This window comes from Protomyctophum bolini (assembly GCF_963924005.1).
Source record: "Protomyctophum bolini genome assembly, chromosome: 17".
Classification (NCBI taxonomy): domain Eukaryota; kingdom Metazoa; phylum Chordata; class Actinopteri; order Myctophiformes; family Myctophidae; genus Protomyctophum; species Protomyctophum bolini.
This window is the reverse complement of record NC_137878.1, coordinates 14271867-14295972: the sequence shown is the minus strand read 5'-3', so window position 1 is coordinate 14295972 and position 24106 is coordinate 14271867. Positions and strand designations below refer to the sequence as shown.

The window sequence follows — 24106 nt, the reverse complement described above, 5'->3', positions numbered from 1 at the left end:
TTGAATTGAATGAGAGAGTGTGCAGGATGGCAATTGGATGATTTGAGGCATTTTGTTCCAAAAATGTGTTTTGCAAAAATGTACCTGTTGGTGGCGCCATAACAGGCCAATGTGAAAAGGGACTAAATATATTATGAGCAACTACTCAGATCCAACAACATGACTGGAAGTGAGAGTCTTCGTTACAGCCACCCCAGATTTCACGTTGAAATCTATACCGTATCCAGAAGACTTGAACAATTTTAATTTATTTCGGATAAGTTCTAACAGGCCAGGCCTGACAGTTATCCAGCAAGGGAAATCCCTCAAGGATGTTAATATCTCTCCATTAGTCTGCTGACGATCTGTGAATGCTTGCGGCAGGAGATACCTCGGAAGATACAGCCACCCGTGCATGATTCTGATACGCAATTCTTCAGGTTGACCCTTCAATCCAACCTGCTTGGCAACTGTGTGTAACATTACTCTGCCACAATTGCAAATTAGAACTTTGCACACCTTTAACATGACATGTCTCCCTTTAGGTGGTGGATAGCCCACATGCAAGGACTCTCCTGCTATAGTCAAGATTGTAAAGGCTGGCTGCGGTAATTCCTCTATAAATCCTGTCCCATCTCGATCTTAGGTGTCCTAGGGTTCCGCAAATGTTCATCTGCTCTCCGGTTCAACCGGGTCCGGCTCATATTAATACTGTGAAAAGCCAGAGGGTGCCTTTTACCACAGTTCACTCCTAGTCTGTAGTTTACAGTCTCTTGCCTTGTTTCGTCTGCCCATGCAGTCAGCCTGGACCAAATTCGTATTCAGGCGTTTAAACTTGTCACATACCCCCAGATGGTGTGTACCGCAATCACAATAGGGCAATGCTACTTCCTGAGCAGAATACGGTCTCTCTGTAACCTCTATTCTACAGATATATTCCTTATTTTTCCTTTAAATAACCTGAAGAGTATTTACTTGCGCAAGCAGAGCGCGCAAGTAATAATTTCGCCCGGTCTCTTCAACGTGACAGCCGTCAACCATTTGATGTGTATGCAAAAGAAACAGCAAGTCTGTGCCTGGTTTGCTGGGACCAGACTACACAAATGACCATATGCCTTACGTCATCATTTAGATACGTATACTATACACATAATCAGTAAAAATAAAATAGCAAATTGTGCCTGATCTGCTGGGACCAGAGTACGTGGTGTGTATATGCTTGCGCACTAGTTGGCCATTTATGGCCTACTAGTGTGCAACAAGCAAGTATGCACTCGGCAGAGTGCAGTTCTAGTTTGAAACTATTTTGACAACAAATAAAATTATGGTAATTCATTTTCAACAATTAAAAAACATTCTTTCGTTACGTAATTAACACAAATCAATTAATTAATTAATAAGTAATGGAAATGCCTCTATGTCGAGATACATGTCTATGTAAATGTAATTTGTGAGTTGATTAGTGGTGTCATATGGGTGCTGCTTGTTGTCTTCTGGGTGTAGAGTAGTTTATAGGCGAGTTGTTCATCGCCCTGTTGCTTCTGTAGGATATGCGCAGGGTGCAGTCGAATGCGGTGTCTTTCAGGCTCTTTGCAAAGGTTGAGATTGCTGCTTTGCAGATGTGTACGTTGTCCCACAGGCTGCTGCCGTCAAGGTCTGGGTGTTTTGCAAAGTAGACTTTGTGCTTCGTGTCACAGATTCTGGAGATCTGTGCATTGATGGTGTCGATGTCATCATCTTTGATATCCCCTCTGGGCAGCAGTGCAGATATGAGTACTTTTGAGGTGGGAAAACTCAAGCTGGCTTGTTCTATCACTTCTTTGATAGACTCAACCAGTTTGTGTTCTCTTCTGTGCGGTTTCAGACCGTGTGTGCCTGTGTGAATTATTATGTGGCTGGGGAACCCCAGTTCATCTTCAGTCTCTCTCTCTCTCTCTCTCTCTCTCTCTCTCTTTCTCTCACTCCTCTATTTCTCAACATTTCTGTACATGTCTTTATATCTCCCTCGCCCCTCTCTCTCTCTTTGTCTCTCATTTGACCCTTTCTCTATCTCTCTTCTGTCTCGTTAATGTCTGTCTCTCTCCATTTCTGCTTCTGTGAATGAATGGGGCTTTCAGTGTGCACTGCTGTTGTCATGGTGACACAGAAAGCTTCTCTGCAGCAGTGTGCAAAATGCTGTGCGTCTTGAGTGACACGCACACACGTGCAGCCGTGCACACTGCACACACACAGACCAACTGGCCCACGCACGCACACCAATACAAACTGATACACAGACATGCTGATTGGCTATAGTGTGCTCCAAAATGAATAAATAAATCATATAGTCTAGAAAAATATGTACTTGTCTTGCATATTTAGTTTTTTGTACTGTATGTTATGTCTTAGCCATTGAGTTCTCACAGATGTGTACCCAGATATCGTAGGCTATTATTATACTACCTCCTTGCCACCCCCCAAAAAAGGCTTTCTCGTCGTTCCGGAGGCTGTCTTTGATGACTTGTGTAAGTAGTGCTGTACAGCACCTGGTCCACTGTCGACCTTACCAGATGGAAACCGGCTTATTCACTCTGTGTAGCCGTAGGTCCACCACTGGGTCGATGTGGCTGTGGATCATCCTCTCCGGAATCTTGATTGGGGAACGCAGAGCAGCGAGATAAGTCTTATGGACCCCTTGGGGTCTTTCGCAGGTTTGCTTGCCTTCAGAAGGGCGATAGATACAACTATACGACATGCGTCGTATCGTTTAGATCTCCGGAAGTGCGTCAAGAAGAACAATGGGGCGCTGGTGGATGATGAACTGCTTGGATGGATGATGATGTCATACACAAACATTTAGAAAGATGAGCATTTCGCTGTTGTCGGGCAGAAACCTCTCATTCCCACACTTATACAGACACATACATTTATAAACATGCACCCACGCACGCACATGTACACATAGACATACATTAATAAAGTCACACATTTATATTTATACAGATAGACACATTGGTTAAAAAAATATTTATTTAATATTTATACTGACACACTGCTGGTTTGAGCTTTTATGCTGTTTTTTGGAGGATCTTTGCGTCATTAGTCCCTGGCTGCCCACACTCCCTCCCTCACTAAAAGACACGCACACACGCGCACACACACGCAAACATACGCACAAAACATGCATGCACACACACACACACACACACACACACACACACACACACACACACACACACTTGCTTGTGGTTGTCCATTGTGTCCGATGATGAGCATCTTCTCCTATTTGTGAGTCTTCTGGTGGCTGTATTGTCCGATCCTGGCTCCACAGTCAAGGTTGCAGAACCGGGCATATAAAAGGGGGAACAGGGTTGGCTTTGCGGGCATGCCTCTGTGCATGCCTCTGTGCATGCCTCTGTGCATGCCTCTGTGCATGCCTCTGTGCATGCCTCTGTGCATGCCTCTGTGCATGCCTCTGTGCATGCCTCTGTGCATGCCTCTGGGCATGCCTCTGGGCATGCCTCTGTGCATGCCTCTGTGCATGCCTCTGGGCATGCCTCTGTGCATGCCTCTGTGCATGCCTCTGTGCATGCCTCTGTGCATGCCTCTGGGCATGCCTCTGTGCATGCCTCTGTGCATGCCTCTGGGCATGCCTCTGTGCATGCCTCTGTGCATGCCTCTGTGCATGCCTCTGTCCTGTGATGCCGAGGATCTTCTGGAGACATCCAAGGCCTCCAGGCTTCTGAGATGGTGGCTGTAGATGGTCCATGCCTCACATCCATGCAGTAGTGTGGGCATGCATACTGCTTTGTATAGAAGCACTTTATTGTGGAGATTGATGTCTCTGTTCAGAAACACCCTTCTCCGTAGAGGCTTGTTTAAGGCGGTTTTGGATCTCGTCATCCATCGTGCAGGTGTCAGCCATTGTGCTTCCCAGGTATTTAAAAGTGGGAACTGTAAGCAGCTGCTGCCCTCCTGCTGTGAAGGTTGTTGGCTGGCATGGGAGGCCAGCACTCAACTGACAGATGATCTCTGCTTTCTGGGCGTTGATCGTCAAACCCATTCTGCTGTATGCAGTTACAGCTGCAGAGAGAGTGCTCTGTAGGGCCTCTGGTGTGTGGACTACAAGGGCACATCGGCATACTGCAATTCGATGATTTCTTTCAGAGGTCAACTTGGTGGTTGCCTGCAACCTCCTGCTATAGAGCGTTGCAGTCCCTCCCCCTTTCAGAACAACGAGTGGCCCAGGAAATGAATCCCAATGATTTTTTCCCATAGGCATTTTAAGCGTTGTCGTGACAAATCATGACAACACAAAGAATTAGAAAGTCGGAAAAAACAGCAGGTTACAACACACATTTTTGTTGTTTTTCTTCTTTGTAATTTTTTGTTTGGTCCAAAATATTGTGTGTGTTGTCATGATTTGTCACGACAAGAGTTGGCTTCGTACGACGCTTAAAAGGTCTTTAAATAAATACGTTTTGAAATGCCTATGGGAAAAATGCATTGGGATTCCTGGGCCACTCGTCGTTCTGAAAGGGGGAGGGACTGCGACGCTCTATTGAACATGCAGGTTACCATCCATAACCCCTCCAAATTAATTGGCGAGCCCTCTGGGGGTCACGACCTTCAGGTTGTGAACCACTGCTCTATTATAACACAAAGTTCTGTTTTCATGATGCTGTTATTTGGTTTGCAACCCAATCCGTTTGGAAAAGATGATGGCGAGGTGCTCTGATATTTTGACATATTGACACTGAAACAAGCATTTTGGTTTAGTACTCGGCTCTATATATTGTAACTAAACTTGTTGACGAGATTGCTTGAAGGTGATAGGGCATGTTTTGCATTTTGTGAAGCTAATTGAAAATGACTCTGAGGCTGCCCAACTCAAATGAGATTTGATTGAAATGTTTTTTGGAGTCCATTTGGGGTCACCTCTGCAACCGAAAGACATTTATTTATTTTATTATTCATGTATTCACACCTCCATTATGTTTGGAAACAAAACATGGATCTTCAGAGCATGCCGAGCAATATAACCACGCATTTAAAAAGCACTGGTTCATGACACAGATTGATTATTGTTGTTTCTTATCTGAGTTGACTTTTCAACAATGTAGTTTCCACTCCCACAGAATGGCTTCTGGCAGCTTCAATAAGCCCTGTTATTGCCACCAATTCAATGCATATTGTAATGGCAGATATCGAGATATCGTCTGCTTGAAAAGATCATTACATGTAGTGTACTGTATATCATGGTTTCCCAAACAGTCGGTCGTGACCCAATTGTGGGTCATACTCATGCAAACTTTTGTGGTTCGTAGGTCCATATCCCTCTCTTACATCATGATTACATCCCTCTCTTACATACATTGAAAATATGTACTGTACTTACAATATTTACAAATAATTCACACCCATGTGAAGTGAGGGGCACTCTTATCATCGTGCATCATGACGTGAAACAAAAGATATTTGCTCATCGCACATGCTCGTCCACATAATGATGAAAGTTCTCCATTTATTGTCAATGGGAATTGACAACCCTTTGTGTAAGATGCAAATCTACCCTAATAGCTGAATATAGGAGGGGCTAGCACCCCTCAAGAATATATAAAGAAACATGTCTCGACCAAAACTGGATCTCATCCAAAAATGCACTCTCGTCTCATCTTTAAACAAAATCCCATCAACGTATAGAGTAGTATTTTCAGTATTAAACTGAAAAGCACCATTCCAGGTCAATTATTCTCACAGCGTTACCAGGGCCTTATCCGTCATCTTGTCCAAGAACATTGGGTTGTAATCGAGTCTGTGCAAATCTATAGCGGATGAAAGCATAAGCTGACACACCACTCTCAGTATGGAGGCAAAAGCCAGGCTTACTGTATAAGGAAGGCGAGGGTCATGCAGCGAGTTCACTGTCACAGCACCCTCCGGCGTATGTATGCCACCCCCCTGACAGTGGCAGAGACGTGGCCATGTTGGACGCTGTGGTATGTCTGTGTACAGATGTGTACTGCTCATAGCAGATAAGCTACAAGCTGTCTGGAGGAAGCCAAACAGAAAAAAGTTTTACTCTTACAGTATGTAGCTTACCTGTACACAAGATGTGACAATAAAGTACAACCTTGAACCTTGGAGCTGACTGTTACGGGTGTCGAGCATCGTTGATTTTGACAGAGAACTTTGATTTATTTTTACTCATAGTCTTTTGAATAAAATTCCATTTAGTTTTAGTCATATTTTAGAATCAAAGGTTTTAGTTTGAGTCTAGTTTTAGGTCCCTGAAGAAGGTCAGTAGACCGAAAGCTTGCAAAAGAAATACTTTGATTGTGTGCAGATCTGAGTGTGCGGAGCTTCCCTTTATTTTTCTCAGGTCCAACCGACTGAAATGTTGCATTAGAAATAGCATTAAATCAGTTGAAAGAGTTTAAAGTGAGTTTAAAGTAATAAAGTGAAGACAGTGTGCGGGACTGTGATTCCCCATAGAAAGGTTGATTCATTCATAGTTTTTCCCCATAGTATTTATAGTTTGTATATGTTGATGACATTGTAGCCTTAATGCCTGACTGTACCATTTTTGACTAAAGTATTCAAGCAATGCATCAAGCAATGCATCAATCAATCAGGTCTAGGGATCACCAGACCCTTATTATAATTGTGCAACATGGTTAAGTGAAAAACAAATACTACTGCACCAGTGTTCAGGGCCAGACTGGAGGAGAACGTGGCAAGAATGGTTGGTTTTGGCCTGGGCCATGGCTCAATGGTCCAGGCACCATGGCTGGTAATCCAGTCTGGCAGTGTGCCGCGGGCTCGACTCCCGATCCCGACGGCCTTTAGTGCATGTCTTCCCCCCATTTGTCAGCCTTAAAAATAAAAATAAAAGGTTGGTTTTAAGGTCTTTGCATCTGTAGCCGATTGCTTAGGCACCGGAACATTGCGAGCTGAATATATAGTGAAGTAATTGTAATTTTTGTCCACACTCTGGTCAGGTTTCACCTAACCATAATGAAGCCTGTGTCATTGGCTTTGAAGGTTTTGTATTGCATCTGAGCTCTGAGCAGATTTAGAAATTCATTGTTGTTCTAGACTCTAGCCTATAGTCTTTTGTTATTAGGGAACCCACCACTGAGGTGTTTGTCGGAGGAAGTGACAATAATGTCCACAGAGCTGTTTATGCATGATAGGACATACTATTATGCCCCGAGTCTTCGGTTGTCTGAATTACAAATAGGTTTCTCTTTTCTCTTTCACATTCTCACTGCATCTCTCCCACTCAAATTGTATTGTGGCATTCTCTGTTTTTAGCAGCTCACTTTCAGATGCTGCTCTATAAACACTTCGAGGAATGTATATATATATATATATATATATACAGTATATATACACGTATATATGAAATTGCAAAGAACAGAACAGTGGTGTAAAGAAGAGATTGTTATTCAGTGCTTGTGGTAGATGGCTGAAAGGGTTAGCAGGGTTTCAAGCCAGTAGCTAGGTTGTGCAAGAGTGTTTTAATGCAAACAAGGAGAAAATATTATAGGATAGGGGAGGGGAGGGAGAGGAGAGCGGAGAGAAGCTTGGCATCCACACAACAGTGAGTGTATATGACTTATGACCACTGCATTGCTATATGTCTTATATATCATTTCTGTGGGTGAAGGCTGGGAAATGGGGCTTGAAAATGAAATCAGCTGGAAGAGAGGAGATCCGCATTTCATGGACACTGCCACTGTGTCTGTAGGTGTGGAAAGACTCCTCTCTTTCCTGCATTAGTTCACTAACCAAGGCTGCGACCCACCAAAATAATCATATTTGAACTGGGGACCCCCCAACCCTGACAAGCACTTGGAATTGTAGGCCTTACATTTAGTCCACAGATAAATATTGTTAGAATAGTCGAACTACAAGCGTTGTGAACTTGTAGATCGGTTATTTGCCTATTTTCACAATGTAAACTACCGTAATTGTTTATTCATGTAACTTTTTCATTGCATGATTTGTTTATTTATTTAAAAAACACACACACACACACACACACACACACACACACACACACACACACACACACACACACACACACACACACACGAGTACACACACTTGAGTATTCATGACATTTGAGTGCAGTACATGTGTTAGGTCAATGCTACACAACTTACACAAGAACCTGACACTGAAAAACATGCTCTGTGCGAGGGATGGGCTTTTTCGTGCCTGCGTGTGCGTGCGGGGGGGGGGGGGGGGGGGGGTATTCTGACAAGCTCAAAGAGCATGTCAACATGTTGTTTGACGTGGCTTAGCTGCAGGCAGGCAGGCAGGCACTGTGCGTAGGACGATGATTAGAGTGGTGCTTTTTCCAGTTTTTTGTTTAGCTGCCGGGGCTTGAAAACCAGTTAGCACGCATCTGACTGCTGGCCTTGAATCTGATTCATTCAGCACCTGTGTGTGTGTGTGTGTGTGTGTGTGTCACTTGACAAGTCCACACCCCGCCCCCCCCCCCCCGTCCCCTCTCTCTTTTACCATGCTTTTACTGTCTCGCTCCACTGTACTGGCTAATAAAGCAGAACTGCCTTAAAGACAAAGAAACGTCACCTCTAACAGGTTGGAAAGAACAGCCTCGTTATCGGGGGTTATATCAGCTATAGGGTCAGCCTAATGGAACTGTGGGGATAAAATGGCTGACAGGCAGACGCTTTTCTCCTCACCTCAACTTAACCCAATACAAGCCAAGGAACGACAGGGTACGTTTTAAGCACTGTAATTATCCCCCCTGTGCCAGGACGTAATTTTGCGTCTTTTTTTTCTTCCTTTATACAGTGTATATATACAGTATATATTCCATGTCGAGCATAGACATGTAGCCCCGCCTGCCTCTGATTGGCCTTCCGACACTGCCCGTCTTGCCCCCACGGTCTGACCAGAATGTCATCCGAGACGCTATAGTTGTAATACATTAAAATACTTTATATTGTATTATACTTATTTCAGTTCTAATATTATTACAGTAATTAATATTGTAGTTAAAGGTGATTTGCATTGTATATAGGACAGTTTACCACTCATCTACATTACATTGTTAGGCAAGAAACAATGACCTCCACCCCTATGTCCTTACATTCCAAAGGGGCGTTGATTCTCTCCAGGAGGGGAGGGGGGCGTGCGAGGGGGTACTTTTTTGATGCAGTGTGGAGTGTTGTGATGTAGTGTGGTGTGGTGCTAAAGTTGCAGTCGAAATCCAGCTTTACTGTTAGTGAGAGTGTTAGTTAGGTGCACATGTGGGAGTTTTATTAGAAAGCTGTGATGTTCTTTTAAGCTTAATGTTTAATTAAAGAAGGAGAGAGAACCCTGTGATTATTCTTGTACAGTATTCTCTCATTGGACGTATTTAACCTCTATTTAATCATAGTCACTTGAGTTCAGAGATCTCTTTTTCAAGTAAGACCTAGAATGAACTTCTTTCTAGCCTGTGAAATTTAAATTAATCACTCTCCACAGTGCACGTACAGGAAGAAAATATATCTAGAGGGTCACAATAGTCACTTCACGACACTAGGGTGTATAGGCTAAGTGTCTAAACCGTTCCTAAGTTTTCTTGCTACCCCATATTCATGGAACCCCTGAAGGACCCCTGTGTTGTGGAAGTTGTGTTTTCTTCTCTTACAAAGCAAAGCAAAGTACTTTGTTTACCCAGGGAAGTGGACTAAGCCAAGGACTTGTTTACAGCCACACCCTGCTCATAGAACATTTCATGGTAGGGGTTCAATGCCTTGCTCAAGGGCACTTCAGCGGTGGTCATTTTAACGTGCCGGTCTGGGGATGCGAACTAGCGACCTTCCAGTATCAAGACCGCTCCGCAAACCGTTCGGCCACCGCTACTTCCTGCTCCGTTTCACTGTGTGAGCTATTGTTATACAGCTCAGTTATTTTCTACAAATCTCTCTTTCCATTCACCTCTTTGTGTCTCACCTCATTTCTTGCACCTCAACACTGTGACTTCCATTCCCATCAGGGCAAATGTGTTCTGTATTGAAGAAAACCTGATGTTTGTTTCCTGCTGAGGAAGGTCTCGGTTCCATGAATTGGATTTTGTCTTGATTTATTTTCTATTCTATGTCTCTGTATCGTGTTCTTTTATTTCTTTCCTAACAAAATGCAAACACTGCAAACTCGACAAATGATCCTTGATAGTATACGCCGGGGTATTTTATGTTAGCAAATCCAGCAAATGACTTGCTTAGCCTCACAGCGGATTCAGACAATTTGAGCTTGGATAAAGCTTCTACACAATCGATATTAGACAAAGCATCATTACTTTCTAAAGACAGCTTTGTTTCGTTAGTTATTTGGTGGTTTTGCTTACCGTCGTCAAATCTGGTTTAAAAGTAACCTTTTTCTCATTTAAACAAACTATTTTATGCACACCTTCCCTAGCACCAGAATTTTCCTTCTTTTGACATCAAGTCCATCAATCACTGTGCGCGGGATGATGATAATCCCAGCTACATGTGTTTGGTTGGTGGTGGTTTTCTTCATTTCGTGTAATTATAAAAGCTTTTAAAATTAAACAAACATGTACATTTTTATTAGGATCAACTGCTTACGTGTATGCTAAGGTAATACATAGCCACGCTTATGTGCACGTTTGGAAAACACCTGCAACGTAAGGCAGCCTTCGTAGCAGAGCCTTCGTAAGGGCTACAAGCAAGCCCATGCACAAGTTCTCTTTGGGAAACGTGCCCATTATCTTCGTGCTGTGTACTGTATTTGTGAAACATCAAACCCAGTTTGAAGTGATGGTTTTATTTCATTGAGCTATACAGCAGATTAACTAGAGAACCAATGTTAATGTCTTTTCAAAGATCGAAACGGCAGGTTGCTGCTATAATGTGCGCTGTGCGTGCATGCGTAAGTGTGCGTGCATGCGTAAGTGTGCGTGCATGCGTAAGTGTGCGTGCATGCTCGCTGTATCTTTCAGATTGTTTGTGTGTGTAGAATCACACTTTGTGTTCCCATCTGTGTTTTGAACAGTTGCAGGAGGACATCTCATGCTCATGGAGACTTATACAGTACACACATTCAGTTGTAGAAACGAGGAGCATCGCTTAAAAATATACCGTTTATACAGTGGTAAATTATATATTAACCATGTACTAATGTCTTATCTTCTTTCCCAGGTATTTTACGAACATATCCATCGGTGGGCGGGACTATTCCTTCAACAGTGACGGCTACTTGTCCAATCCCCTGCTGGACGTCATCTCCTACACCAATGGGAAAGGCTGGGAGGAGGTGAGTGACCCAGCTGCACATAACAAGCATTTACTCGAGTACAGTTTTGAGTGTGTACTTCACTTGAGTAGTAAAGTACAAACTAGGCTTTCATTCGAACAAAATAATATAACTGTAGTATTTACTGAATTACAAATTTGACTGAGAAACTTTAGCATGTACATATAATATTTTTTGCCCAGGAGGAATGCACAGGTATCTATAGCCTAGCCCTACTTTGAGTACTGTGGTTGAGTAGCTGTGTCCAACACTGAACCTGACACTAATTATATTAGCGAGGTGGCTAAACCCGTTTAACCGCAATTTCACACCCCATCAAACATGCTAACTCATCGCCTTTCCGTTGCCCTTACCCAATCCCCCACTGGGTTTATCTCTCTCTCTCTCTCTCTCTCTCTCTCTCTCTCTCTGCATTGATTACTGCATGTTTTTTGTGAGGGTACCCATGCTAGGGGACACGGGGAGAACATGCAAACTACACACAGAAAGCCGCCCCCCCCCCTCTCTCTCTCTCTCTCTCTCTCTCTCTCTCTGAGGTACAGTAATCTTGGATCTAAAGTCTGCTCTGAGAAAGGCTCATTCCTCATTCCTCACCACTCTTGTGACCTCAGTCGAGCAAATAAACCTTAAATTAGCCTTAATGACATTTAGGCGACCTTTGTCACAACTCAAAATGTCTGTCCCTGGCCCGGCGCCTTACGGCCTCCCATGTTTCCAAGCGGTGGGACATAAATTAATGCGCTTGCCAACAATATGTGTCCGAATGCAGTAAAATCTGATGAGGGTCATAAGAAAGGAACTGTAAAGTTGTCATACGGTATTCTTTATTAGGATCCCCATCCACAAGTGGTTCCTCGCTAGTCTTCCTGGGCTCCACAACTAGCAGATACTGCAGCGATGTGTAATATTCCAACATGAATTTGTATGCAGAGGTTGATTTTGTATGTGCCATGTGCAAAATCAAGGGAATGAGATAGATGTGAAACTCAAATTCATTTACTGTTGGAGGTTCTTGACATGGACATTTTTGAGAACCACTGCTATAGCATAAACATAAACATATTATATATGTATAACATAAACATATACAGTATGATTTTCAGTAAACTGTTAAGATTTAGAAGACATTTGTAGAATTGGCCTCAGGTCTTTCATTAAGGTCAGTCATGTTTAGATATTCCTCAATTGCCAGCTCATCTGAAATCTTCCTTCATCAGCCTTGAACCTTTTAAGAAAATGAACAGCTGCTCTCAATGCAAATCAAGACTTTGATGGCCTAATTTTAATAGTCTTAATTATACATTACAAGACGTGAATAATTTATTTAAATTAGGTGGCAGTTTTCTGCCGAATTTGCGTTGTCAACAACATCTCCCTGAACCACGTGGTGGAGGAAATGTACTATTTTTCTTCTTCTTCTTCTTCTTCCTGAAGTAAAAGTATCACTACCTCAATGTAGAAATACTCTGTTACAAGTAAAAGTCTGGAATTCAAAATGTACTTGAGTAGTAAAATGTACTCGAAATTACCGGTACTCATTATTCTAGATCTACATGATCTACAAGCACACAATGCTTCGCATAGCAACACATTGTGAGCTTGTACCGTTTGTACTCAAAAGCTGATACACAGACAGACTTTTGGAAGCAACTGAAAAATATTGTCTAGTTTTTTTGTTTGTTTGTCTGTTTTCATGGCAACTGCTTAAAAAAAGATTCAGTATCATTTCTGGAGAGCTCTGACTGATTTCATCATTCTTGCAAGTATCAGTCTTTTTTGGCACGACACGTATTTGTTTTCTTTTTGTTTGTTTTGTTTTCACTCAAGAAGTATATCTGGCCTGCATTTGTCAGTCAGGAGACATTATCAATGTTTAACGCTGCATGGTGTAAGCGGCAGGAAACTATCGCTGCCTCATCTTCAGGGAGCATTGGGTTTTGCTTCCTATCGTCTCCCCTATGCTCTTTCAAGGCTTTTCCACTGGATAATAGAGCAGTACAGGGTATTTTTGGGAGATTGGCAAACATAGTTCAATCCATTAAGCCCCAGCTGAAGCCGATTCTAAAAGCAGATATATCTAAAAACCATATATAAAATAAACTACGAAAGTAAAAAGACTAAAATCTCTCAAAATGTCTACAATTGTTTTGAAAAGAGCAGATCAAAAGAAAAAGAAAAAAAAACATGAATAAAAATAATAATGTGGTGAAAATATCTGATATACAAGATCACATTGTGGCGCAAAGCAACGCGTTGTTTGCTTTGGATCCGGGCAAACATTTAACTTTCTTTTGAGTCTCAACCTGAAGAGTTTGTGTACCACTGCTATAGGGTGCTTTGTATCAAGTTCAAGTTTTATTTGTCTACAGTATCAGGGAATACAGCAGCATTGGAAATGCTTTTATAGCCTTCTTCAAACTCCCATCTTTGCTTCCAATCGGGCTTCAGGCCCTACATTGTTTTTAAAAGCCTCATTGAGAAACATACTTTGTATCTGTCTGAGGTCTTGGAAAAATGAGAGCTGCACAAGATCTAATGTCTTACTTTTACTTAAAAAGCTGTGTTGCAAACGTTGGAGTTGGCAAAACCTCTCTTTCTTTGCATGTCCACGACTCTTCAGTGTGTTTTGAAGCTTGTTTCAATGCCATTGTTTGCACAGTTCAAATCCATGCACGCTCAAATGCAGTATTCTTGTTTAAAAATGTTCTAACGTGTTGACCCTTTGAAAGATTCCCCAGAAAACACTGATTGAATCTGCAGCCTTCGACATCACAAAAGGCTTTTTCAGCTTCACATTCAAACACAATGATTATATTTTATTCTAAAACCTTTTTATTTCGGCTTGTTACCAACATTGCATTTTAAGGCCAACATTGTCCAATATCAGAAGCAGAATCAGAAGCCTTTATTGCCATACATGTAAAACATTTTAGGAATTTGTAAATTGTTAGGGAGGAACTACAGTGGAGAAGACATCCAGTAGAACTAAAAGACGAGTCAGTTTGCTTGCACTTGGGGGTTGCACTCTGAATCTACAACAGATCTACAAGCTCAAAACGCGTCACAGAGGGACACGTTGTGAGCTTAATATGACTAAAAATGTTATTCAAAAGACTTTGACTTAAAGTAAAAAACTAAATTGCTGTCAATATCAACACTGCTGTCATGGGAGAAAAGAAGAGACTGCTGACTCATTGGTGTAGCAGAGAAAGACCTACATCCTCACACAGCCGGCCTCGTGCCAGCTGGGGGTGATGGGATTGACATTGACAGGAACCGCAGAGCACATGGGGGAATTGGCAACGACAAAATTAGGAATGAAAACATTTAATAAAATGAGACTTTTCCTGGCACGGTGAGATAAGACACCCAACCTAAAAAGTAATCACCACGCACGCACACGCACACAGTCACCGCACTGAGTCACTGGTTGGCCTTGAACCCAGGACTTGTTGCTCCCACACAGCTGTTTCAGTGTCAACGTCACTGTGTTTCAAAAGCAGTTCACCAACTCACAGCATGACCTTTTGCATAAGCTTTCCTCCACTGAGCTCAACACTTCTTCAGGGCTTCAGAGTGCTACTGAGAGAAGCCTTCTGTCTCTACATGAGCCAGCTGGATGGATGGATGACACTGTCTCTATGGGTCGGTTGCACACTTAACCTCTTAAAGGAGAATTCCCGACTAGCCGCTTTCTTGTGTGTGTACGGTTGTAATGCACGTAACTCGAGAACCGTTTGCCCCACCAACTTCAAATTTAAAGGACCTATAACATAAAATTCTACATTTTCAATTTATTTTGTGTTTTTGGGGCTCCCATAATGTGTTTTCTATCCCCACAAATAACCAGTTTTGAACAATCAGGCTTTCATATCATATGGGTTCTTTAATGGAAATTGCTCTCAGGAACAGCTCAACTGATTTTGTCAGTTTCTCATCGTGATGCAATGCCACCCTACTTTGTATAATTCCTCCTCTGCTTCAGTCTTCAGTTCCAAATTTGCATTTCCGTCTGCCATTGTTGATTTTCCAAGCTGGCATGGAATGGAAACAAGCCTGGTTTTATAGTATCAGTATTATACTGATTAAATAATCTGCATATCAGCACCCCCACCACCTCAGGACATTGTGGTATTGCAGCTAAAACTGCTTTCAAAGTCCAGAAAGAAATGGGGACTGCCATTAGAAATAAGTTTGAGGGACATAGACAATATGATATTAAATATTAAAAACAGTTTAAAAATGCAACACATGTGCCTTGAGTCGGTGGCATACACCGTCCAGAAACACCACAAAAGGGTGGTCAGGCTCTGCCAGTGGACCTAATGAAGCCAAGTCCCCTCACCTGCCAATTGATTACTTAACCAGTCCACTTTTCACACTCAGTTTGCACTCGTCAGACACAGACAGATACAGAGATCTCCATGTGGGACACAGACAGACAGTTAAAATGGGTGCTATGACAACGGGTATTGCATACTACAGAGATCTCCATATACAGTATGGGCACAAAAGGGACACAGACAGATAGTTAACTTCCACATTGACACAGTGACAAAAGACAGGAACAAATGCTGACGTCTTTTATAATGCGTCATTTGAAATATTGATCATGAATACTTTGCCACTAATTATTAAGCTAAAAGCAGCATATGAGCAGCACAGTTCTAGATCCCATCTTGCACCGTGGAACCTGGAGTTCTAATCTCCTGTCCTGGCCCTCTAGCCACACTGAAATTCTCATTTGTCTGAAGCCCAGCTATTTCCCAGGAGTGTAAAACTGCCAAATTGAAGTCCATTGAACTGAATCATGGAGTGTGTTTGCTGATCGCTGCTGAACATGGCTGTCTGAACAAGCTGTGGGTGCTCAGCTGGAGGTGGAAGAGGAACTCAGGTTGTTTTAACCACTTGAAACCCATACATATTCTACGAAGAACATCAGCCAAAAATAGCCGATCTACAAGCTCATAACGCTTCGTAACACAATGTAATGTGGCTTGTAGACCGGTGTACCGGCATATTTGTTGATTTTAAATTATCACCTAGTGTCGACGTCCGTATATACAATACGTACCAGGGGGAAAAAATAGTTAAACAGGTGTATAGAGACCACAGAAGTGAACCTTTCAAGCCTGTTTTCTTAACTCGCTATTTTCTGCAAGACATTACTCTATATAAGCCATATCTCCAAAACTGGTGGGTCAAACTGAACAACCAATGTGTCAATTTGAAGCTATGATTCCATGCTTTCATATGACACAAATGTGTCCGTGGCAAGACTTGACCTCGTTATAGATTTAGTCTTCACACACTATTATGTTCTTATTTTGATCATGAGACCCATGACACATTAGGAGTCCACTAGGACAGCTTTTCTCAAAAGGACTCTGAGAGTGTACAAATGGAACCAAATGGACCCTGTACAGTTACAGACATGTAATGGTCATTTAAGGCTAGCTCTTTGTGTTTGTCTACTCATTTTGTATGTCCATGGCAAACATTTAATTTCGACCAAAAATGTCCGCCACAAGCCAGCATGACGATGACCCCTGGGAGTCACTAATTATTCAACCTAGTTCTCTCCTGTCGTTCATCACAGAACTCACCTGAGAGCGCTGCGAAGGGCTAATTCAAAATTGTATTAATCAATTTTAAAATGCAATTAATCAGCATACTATATTGAAATAATGAGCTTCTTGCCAGACTGGAGAGAAGGCACTGATCATCACTTTGCACAAAATGTGACCCAGCACAGTTTGAAATGGGTAAAAAAAAAGAAAGAACAAGATAATCAGCTGAACACTGATTAAAATGACATTACCTAAACGTAAAAAAAAATGTCAAACAATATGCAGTAAAATATAAGTAAGTATACACTGTAAGGCTTAATTTGTCTAAAAGTTTGGTTGTGATTAGTCTGCAATTTTATTCTTGTCTCCAGTGAGACGTGTTTAGTTTTGTCTTAGAGAGGGGCAGTGGGAGGTTCATTCCCCTTCAGCAATATTGTACTCTGCTGAAATGGTGTCACAATAAGTAGCCTACTATAAACAGAGAAAATAAACAGTAGTATTTGATCCTAGGCTGCGATGGTGCGAGCGAGGCGGTGGCTTTTTGGCCTGCAGAGTAACTTGAACTTCGGGTCACTTCCCTCTCTCTACTCAGACTGGACATTCTTTATTCAGATGGACCCACATTAGCTGCCACCGAAGTAGAAGCTACTCTTCCTGGGGTCCATGACAAACAATACATGGAACACAACACAATAAAAATAACACAATTAAAACATGTACAATCTTGCAAAAATACATTCAGAATACAAATTTACATTTAAGACATTAAAAGTACAGAGAAATAAAAACAATAAACAAGACATCCCCTTAAATTATGTCAGCTAATTAAAATGAAAATTAGGGTAATTGATCAGGTGTCTTTTAAGGAGCCTCTTAAAACTATCCTTACTGGGTGCTTCCGTGATTAAAGTTGGTAACGTGTTCCAAATAGCCCTGAACATTACAGATCTGCAAACCACATTTGTTCTGGGTTTTTCTTTGACCATGTGGCCACTAGAAGCCTGCCTGGTAGCATGACTATGACGATCTCTCACATACTGTATTTGTGAATACAGACAAACTGGTTGTTTACTATGACAAATATATAAAGAAACTCACTAAATTGCATGCCAACCTCTCCTCTACTCTGAGCCATGAGAGACTGGCATGCAAACTCTCCGTACTCTGCCTCACACCCACTGGACAGTGCAGTGCAAGCCTTGCAGCTTTATTCTGAGCTATTTGAAGCTTGGACAGATGTTTTTTGTCTGCACCCGACCAAATTGTAGAGCAATAATCAAGATGAGATAGTACTAGTGCCTGTGTCAATAGCGATGAACACCTTTTGATGCATGCTATTCCTCTGCCCATTTTCTTAACAATATTTTCAATATGTTTCTCCCATGTTAGCTGTCCATCGAGTGTGACACCCAGCAAAACTGCCTCTTGAACCTGTTCAATATTTGATTCCTTAAGGGGTAGGCACAGCTGAGTAACCTCCTTAGTAGCATTTCTAGCAGTGAACATTATACTTAGTTTTGGCTACATTCAGAACAAGTCTGTTCTCAGATATCCAGTCAAGTAATAGTTTCAGTTCAGATTGAAGTGTGTTTTTTATCTCAAGTAAACTGTTCGATGCATAATAAACAGTCGAATCATCTGCAAATGCTTCACTAAAGTCTAGTAATACAGCTCCAACCATCTTTTTTTTTGTCAGTATAACCATTTGTCTACCATCTCTGTCAGGGCTGTGCCTGTAGAATGATCAGATTTATAGGTATGCTGAACATCTGAGTTTAATTGTTCAGTACTGTTCCAAACAAACAGCAACCTTCCCTGTGTTTCTTCACTGGTCCGATCCAGAAGAGCGCAGTTTGCCGGCCACTGCTACAGAGCTGTTATATCTTCCCTTCTTCTCTGGAGTCCTGCCTCAGGGGTAGAAAGCTGTCGTTCCCTGATGTCATCGCTAGGGACACATGCTTCAGTAGGCAGGAACTGGGGCCTATTGGATGAAATACAGTGAGCATGAGGCTGGGAGAGAGATAAGGGGTGATGGAAACAGTGAAAAAGAACAAAGACAGATGCAGAGATTAAGTGAGGTAATGATGAGACAGAGATTTGTGGCCTTGGACTTGCTGGCTGATGTGTTCTGCCAAGTGCACTAACATTTCAATTTGGATGCTTGTGTTAATGTGGTCGTCAACAGATGACTAATGAGTGATATAACGATGCAGATTGAGCGGGTGGGTGTGTGCGTGCAAGTGTGAGTGTGTGTGGAGACTGTATATGTGCTCTTGCGCTTGTTAAGGGCCAAATGCCCTCGCGGGAAATGACGCAAGATTAACCCATTCTTGGCAGGGAACCCCTTTTGGTGTTAGAATTATGTTATGCTTTAGCTATTGAAAAATAGCAGATCTACAAGCTCGTAGCGCGCCACTCGGTGGTGCGCTATGAGCTTGTAGGCCTGCTATTTTTGAAAAATCGAAGAACCGCTGACATAGAAACATAGCTTTTTCAGAAAACTGTCAAGGATGTAGAAGACTTTTTTTTTAATCTGATCTCAGGTCAGAATCGGTTAAGGAAAGTCCTGCAAAGTGATGATATTTTCCCAAAGTGGGATTTTTTGTGATCTCACTTCTGTGTTCCCCCTTTTATCTCCCAGTCTAATCACTATTATGCCAACTCCCTCAGATCCTCTACAGCAGTGGTTTCCAGGTCACCCCTGGAAATAACTTTTTCACCCAAGGCACTTTACATTAATGTCATTACGATAAAGATGTATGTATGTATCACGAGGAAAGCTTAATAGTAACGACAGACTGAAAATACTTACTTGACATTTCCATACATTTAAGCAGTTGAGACGAATAACAGTCTAAGTCCATAATTTGTGTGTGTGTGTGTGTGTGTGTGTGTGTGTGTGTGTGTGTGTGTGTGTGTGTGTGTGTGTGCGCGCGCGGGTACTCTCCAGGTGGGCTGGTGGGAGAACGGCCAGCTCCGGCTGCGCTACCACCCCTGGTCTCGCTACGGCTCCTTCCTGAAGCCCCTGGACGACACGCAGCACCTCAGGGTGGTCACGCTGGAGGAGAGGCCCTTTGTCATCGTGGAGCCGGCGGACCCCGGCACCAGCTCCTGCATACGGGACTCTGTGCCTTGCCGCATGCCCGTCAACACCAGGTACACAACGCCGCCCGCAATGCTCCGTGCATGGCCCCTTTTCCACCAAAAGAACTTTGGTTCTAGAACTGGTTCCGTTCTAGATTATTGGAACCAAACCGGTTCAACCCGGTGGAAAAGGCGCCATTCTGACTTCTTGGGATGGATATCCCGAAGAAGTCAAACGGTGACTGGAAGAAGGGGGTACCCTTCCAGTCAAACACCGCACTGGTGTGGAAGTGCAGTTATCAAACCCAAGACGTAAAGAGGGTGATGGGTCTGATTAAATAAAGAAATGCTAATTAAAACGAGAGCCACAAGATGCGAGCTGTCGCGACATTGCGAAGGCCGCTTGAGCCGACTCAGTGCCATATGCCCCGATAGGAACAGAATTGTAAATCATCGTCCCCCGGAAGGAAGGAAGGAAGGAAATATGTTGAGAAGTGGGGTGACATGAATGCCTCATGTTACTATACCGTACAAAAGAAAATATCGCACACAATAATACGTGTACATCTAATATATGGCAGAAATGTACAATGCAAACCACTGGATAGACACTGAAGACAACAGAGACCTAGTGCATGAGACACTGACACACCCGAGGATTCACTTGAATTTAAACCCCATTGTAACACTTTTGGTGTTCTTGATACCATATGGGTGATTATCCGACGCAGGTTTATTTCAGTCAGGCACTTTGATCAAGATAAGCGATTTATTGCAGCGATATCGCATTACATTTGGCAGCGGGACTCCGCTCCTGTGATATAGATTTTTATCTGTGCAGGCATAGCGCATAATCTGAGATCACAAACACCCCTTGAATCAGAGCCTTATGAGATACAGAGTTGTTACATGGGCATAACATTGAACCCTTCAAGGGCATTACTTAAAATACACAGATAGCATCATACATTCCACAGGAATCCATACATTAACATATTGACATAGTGAACTGAAGAACTAATTGCCACAAGGACTAAGCTGGGAAGGTATAGTAGTGGAGGAAGAAGTACTCACATGTTTTACTTGAGTAATACCACAATCTAGAAATGCAGTTACATGTACAATTTCAGTATTTAGAATTTATCTGAGTAAAAGTACAAGTATTGGCATCAAAATATGTGTGTAGGCGAACGGCAGGCAACATTTTTACTTCTGTTTAATTTCCGGTTGTGTCCGTTGCTTGCAACCTAGAACCATCAAAACGTTGGCGAAGAGCGCTATATCTATCATAAACCACTGAGCAGACAACATGACGGAGATCTCCGTCATCATCGGTGAAGCATTGTAGATCTCCGTCAACGGCAGGGAATGACTACGCTTGGCGCCATTGACGGAGATTTTCGGCAATTGGTACTTTTATAGTACTTTTGATTGATCAAGTCGTAATGCTACTCACGTTAGCATTGGGCTGCTAGCTGGTGTTGTCAATAACACTGGAGCGTGCCATCTTGAACTGCGCACGCACCCACGTCCGTTCTATCTGTTTCTTTCAATCGCCTTTATCGCCAATTCCTTGTTCCAGATGGCATCTCTGGTCAAAACTAGCTTTGGCACAGTCGGTAGTGCTGTCGCCTCACAGCTAGAAGGTCCTGGGTTTGATTCCCGCTAGGGGCGCTGGGGCGTGTTCTCTCCTCCACCTCATTAGTCATCGGTGCCCATACCCGAGGCGGGGTTGGCGAAAGGGCTTTTCTCTGTAGAAATGTTCTCCCCGTGTCCCCTATAGGGTAGGATTAGGTAACCTTACAAAAAACATGCAGTCATCCTGGTCTCTAAACTACCTCCCCCTGGCCAGCCGGGTGCCTGATGGAGGGGAAAGGATCTGGTAGGAATAACATGTTCCTTCCACGCGCTGTCCAACCAGGGAGATGCATAGAAGGAAGCATGAGGTCAGTCCGCTGCCCTCCCCAGGTTGGCAGAGGAAGTGTAGTATAGGGCTGAAGTGGTTAATGTATCTTTTGTAAAATAATCTAAATCTACAAAGTAACTATAATAACTAAAGTTGTCATGTAAATGTAGTGGAGTAAAAGTTCAATTCCTCTGAGATGTCGTGGAGTAGAAGTAAAAGTATTGAAAATTGTTAAATACTCAAGAAAGTAAAAAAAATCTATCCTCAAAATAAGTAGGCTACCTGAGTACATGTGCTTAGTTACTTCACACCACCATTAGGATGGAGGGCGTACGTGTTAGCTTGTTAGTGAATGAGATCCGAGGGTGACTGAGTGTGAGGAACAGCCTGAGTGCCGTGACTGTCTGAACTATCACGATGCTCCATTAAGCTAACACGAGTAAATGGACCACATTTGTACAATATCAATGCCTTATTTTCTAGTCATTGCGACCCCTCTAAAAGCTCTTTACGCACGCACGCACGCACGCACGCACGCACGCACACACACACACACACACACACACACACACACACACACACACACACACACACACACACACACACACACACACACACACACACACACACACACACACACACACACACACACACACACACACACAAAGACATTCAGTGAGGTGGCAAAAAAAACACAACAAACGGAACGCCGTGACACATTGTGTGTTATATTCAGTACACATTCAACGAACCAGCAAAGGGGGCAACCATGTAAGGCAGTGGTTCTTCCAAACCTTTTTCAGACCGCGACTCCCTAAAATAATCATATTTGAACTGTCCGGGGACCCCCCCAAAATAATCATATTTGAACTGGGGACCCCCAAAATAATCATATTTGAACTAGGGACCCCCAAAATAATCATATTTGAACTGAAGCACTTGGGATTGCAGGACATTAGATTTTGTTTGGCTTGCACGGTTCCTTATTGATTGTGACTGTAGGTCACGCATCCATATATGGTCACGCCTCGTGACATCACACCTCCATATATGGTCACGCCTCATGAAATCACGCCTCCATTTCTGGTCTCTATATGGTCACTCCTCGTGACATCACGCCTCTTGTCACATCACGCCACCATATATGGCCGTCTCTAGTATATATGAAGATCATGGCACTGACCTCAGAGGAAAGTTAGTAGTCATCAGCCAGGAGCCACGGATCCTGAGCCCCTGCCGGCCCTTATCCATGCTCATACACGTTTAACCCATTTTTGGCGGGAACCCCTTTTGGTGTTAGCACTATGCTTTAGCTATTGAAAAATAGCAGATCTACAAGCTCGTAGCGCGCCTAGGTCTGCTATTTTTGAAAAATCAAAGAACGATTGACATAGAAACATAGCTTTTTCAGAAAACTGTCAGGATGTAGAAGACATTTTTAGAATCTGATCTCAGGTCAAATGGCCGGGTTAATGGCTCGTTTGCGCTCACATTTCAGTCATTTGTCACTCTTGTCTAGAACAAGACGCACTGCGAGCGAGCATAGGCAGGAATGGGTTTTTGCTCAAGGACACGTTGACATTTTCAGTCATTTTTTAGTTGTGTCGCTATTATCCAGTCAAGAACACCTTTGTAAGTGACAGTGGGGGGGAAGCCCTATATTTCAGCAATTTGGAAAGAGCCAATCTACAAGCTCACAATGTGTCACGATGCGACGCATTGTGAGCTTGTAGATCTGCTTTTTTCAAAAGGTTTATATACATTTTGAACTTGTGAAATGGGACATTCTGTGCAATGACTACAATATGGTACTTTATGTATATTTTGATGCTAGTACACCTACTTGGAATTTACAAGTACATTTTGAATACAGGACTTTTACGTCTAACAGAGTAGGCTATAGGTAGTATTGATACTTTTACTTAAGTAAAACATAATGAGTACTTCTTCCATCACTGGTATACAGTAGACTGTACGTTTCACTGTAAAAAAAAACCGTGTCTTTGATGATCAAAAGATTTTGTTTCCAAGACGTAATAATATACATCAGCACTAGGTGTGTGTGTGTGTGTGTGTGTGTGTGTGTGTGTGTGTGTGTGTGTGTGTGTGTGTGTGTGTGTGTGTGTGTGTGTGTGTGTGTGTGTGTGTGTGTGTGTGTGTGTGTGTGTGTGTGTGTGTGTGTGTGTGTGTGTGTGTGTGTGTGTGTGTGTGTGTGTGTGTGTGTGTGTACATTTGTGTGCGTGCATGCGCACATTTGTGCTTGTGTGTGCGTGTGTGTGTAGCCTGG

General features: G+C 42.7%; 1 protein-coding gene across 1 annotated transcript in view; it reads left to right on the top strand.

Moving 5' to 3' along the window:
* The window catches only part of grin2da (glutamate receptor, ionotropic, N-methyl D-aspartate 2D, a), a gene marked incomplete at its 3' end in the record, with an annotated part of 168608 nt that overhangs the window by 79602 nt on the left and 64900 nt on the right, over positions 1-24106 (top strand). The window contains exons 6-7 of the mRNA XM_080787099.1: positions 11145-11259; positions 19780-19985. Of these exons, the coding sequence (XP_080643225.1) occupies positions 11145-11259; positions 19780-19985 (321 nt within the window). The remainder of the gene's footprint in view (positions 1-11144; positions 11260-19779; positions 19986-24106) is intronic.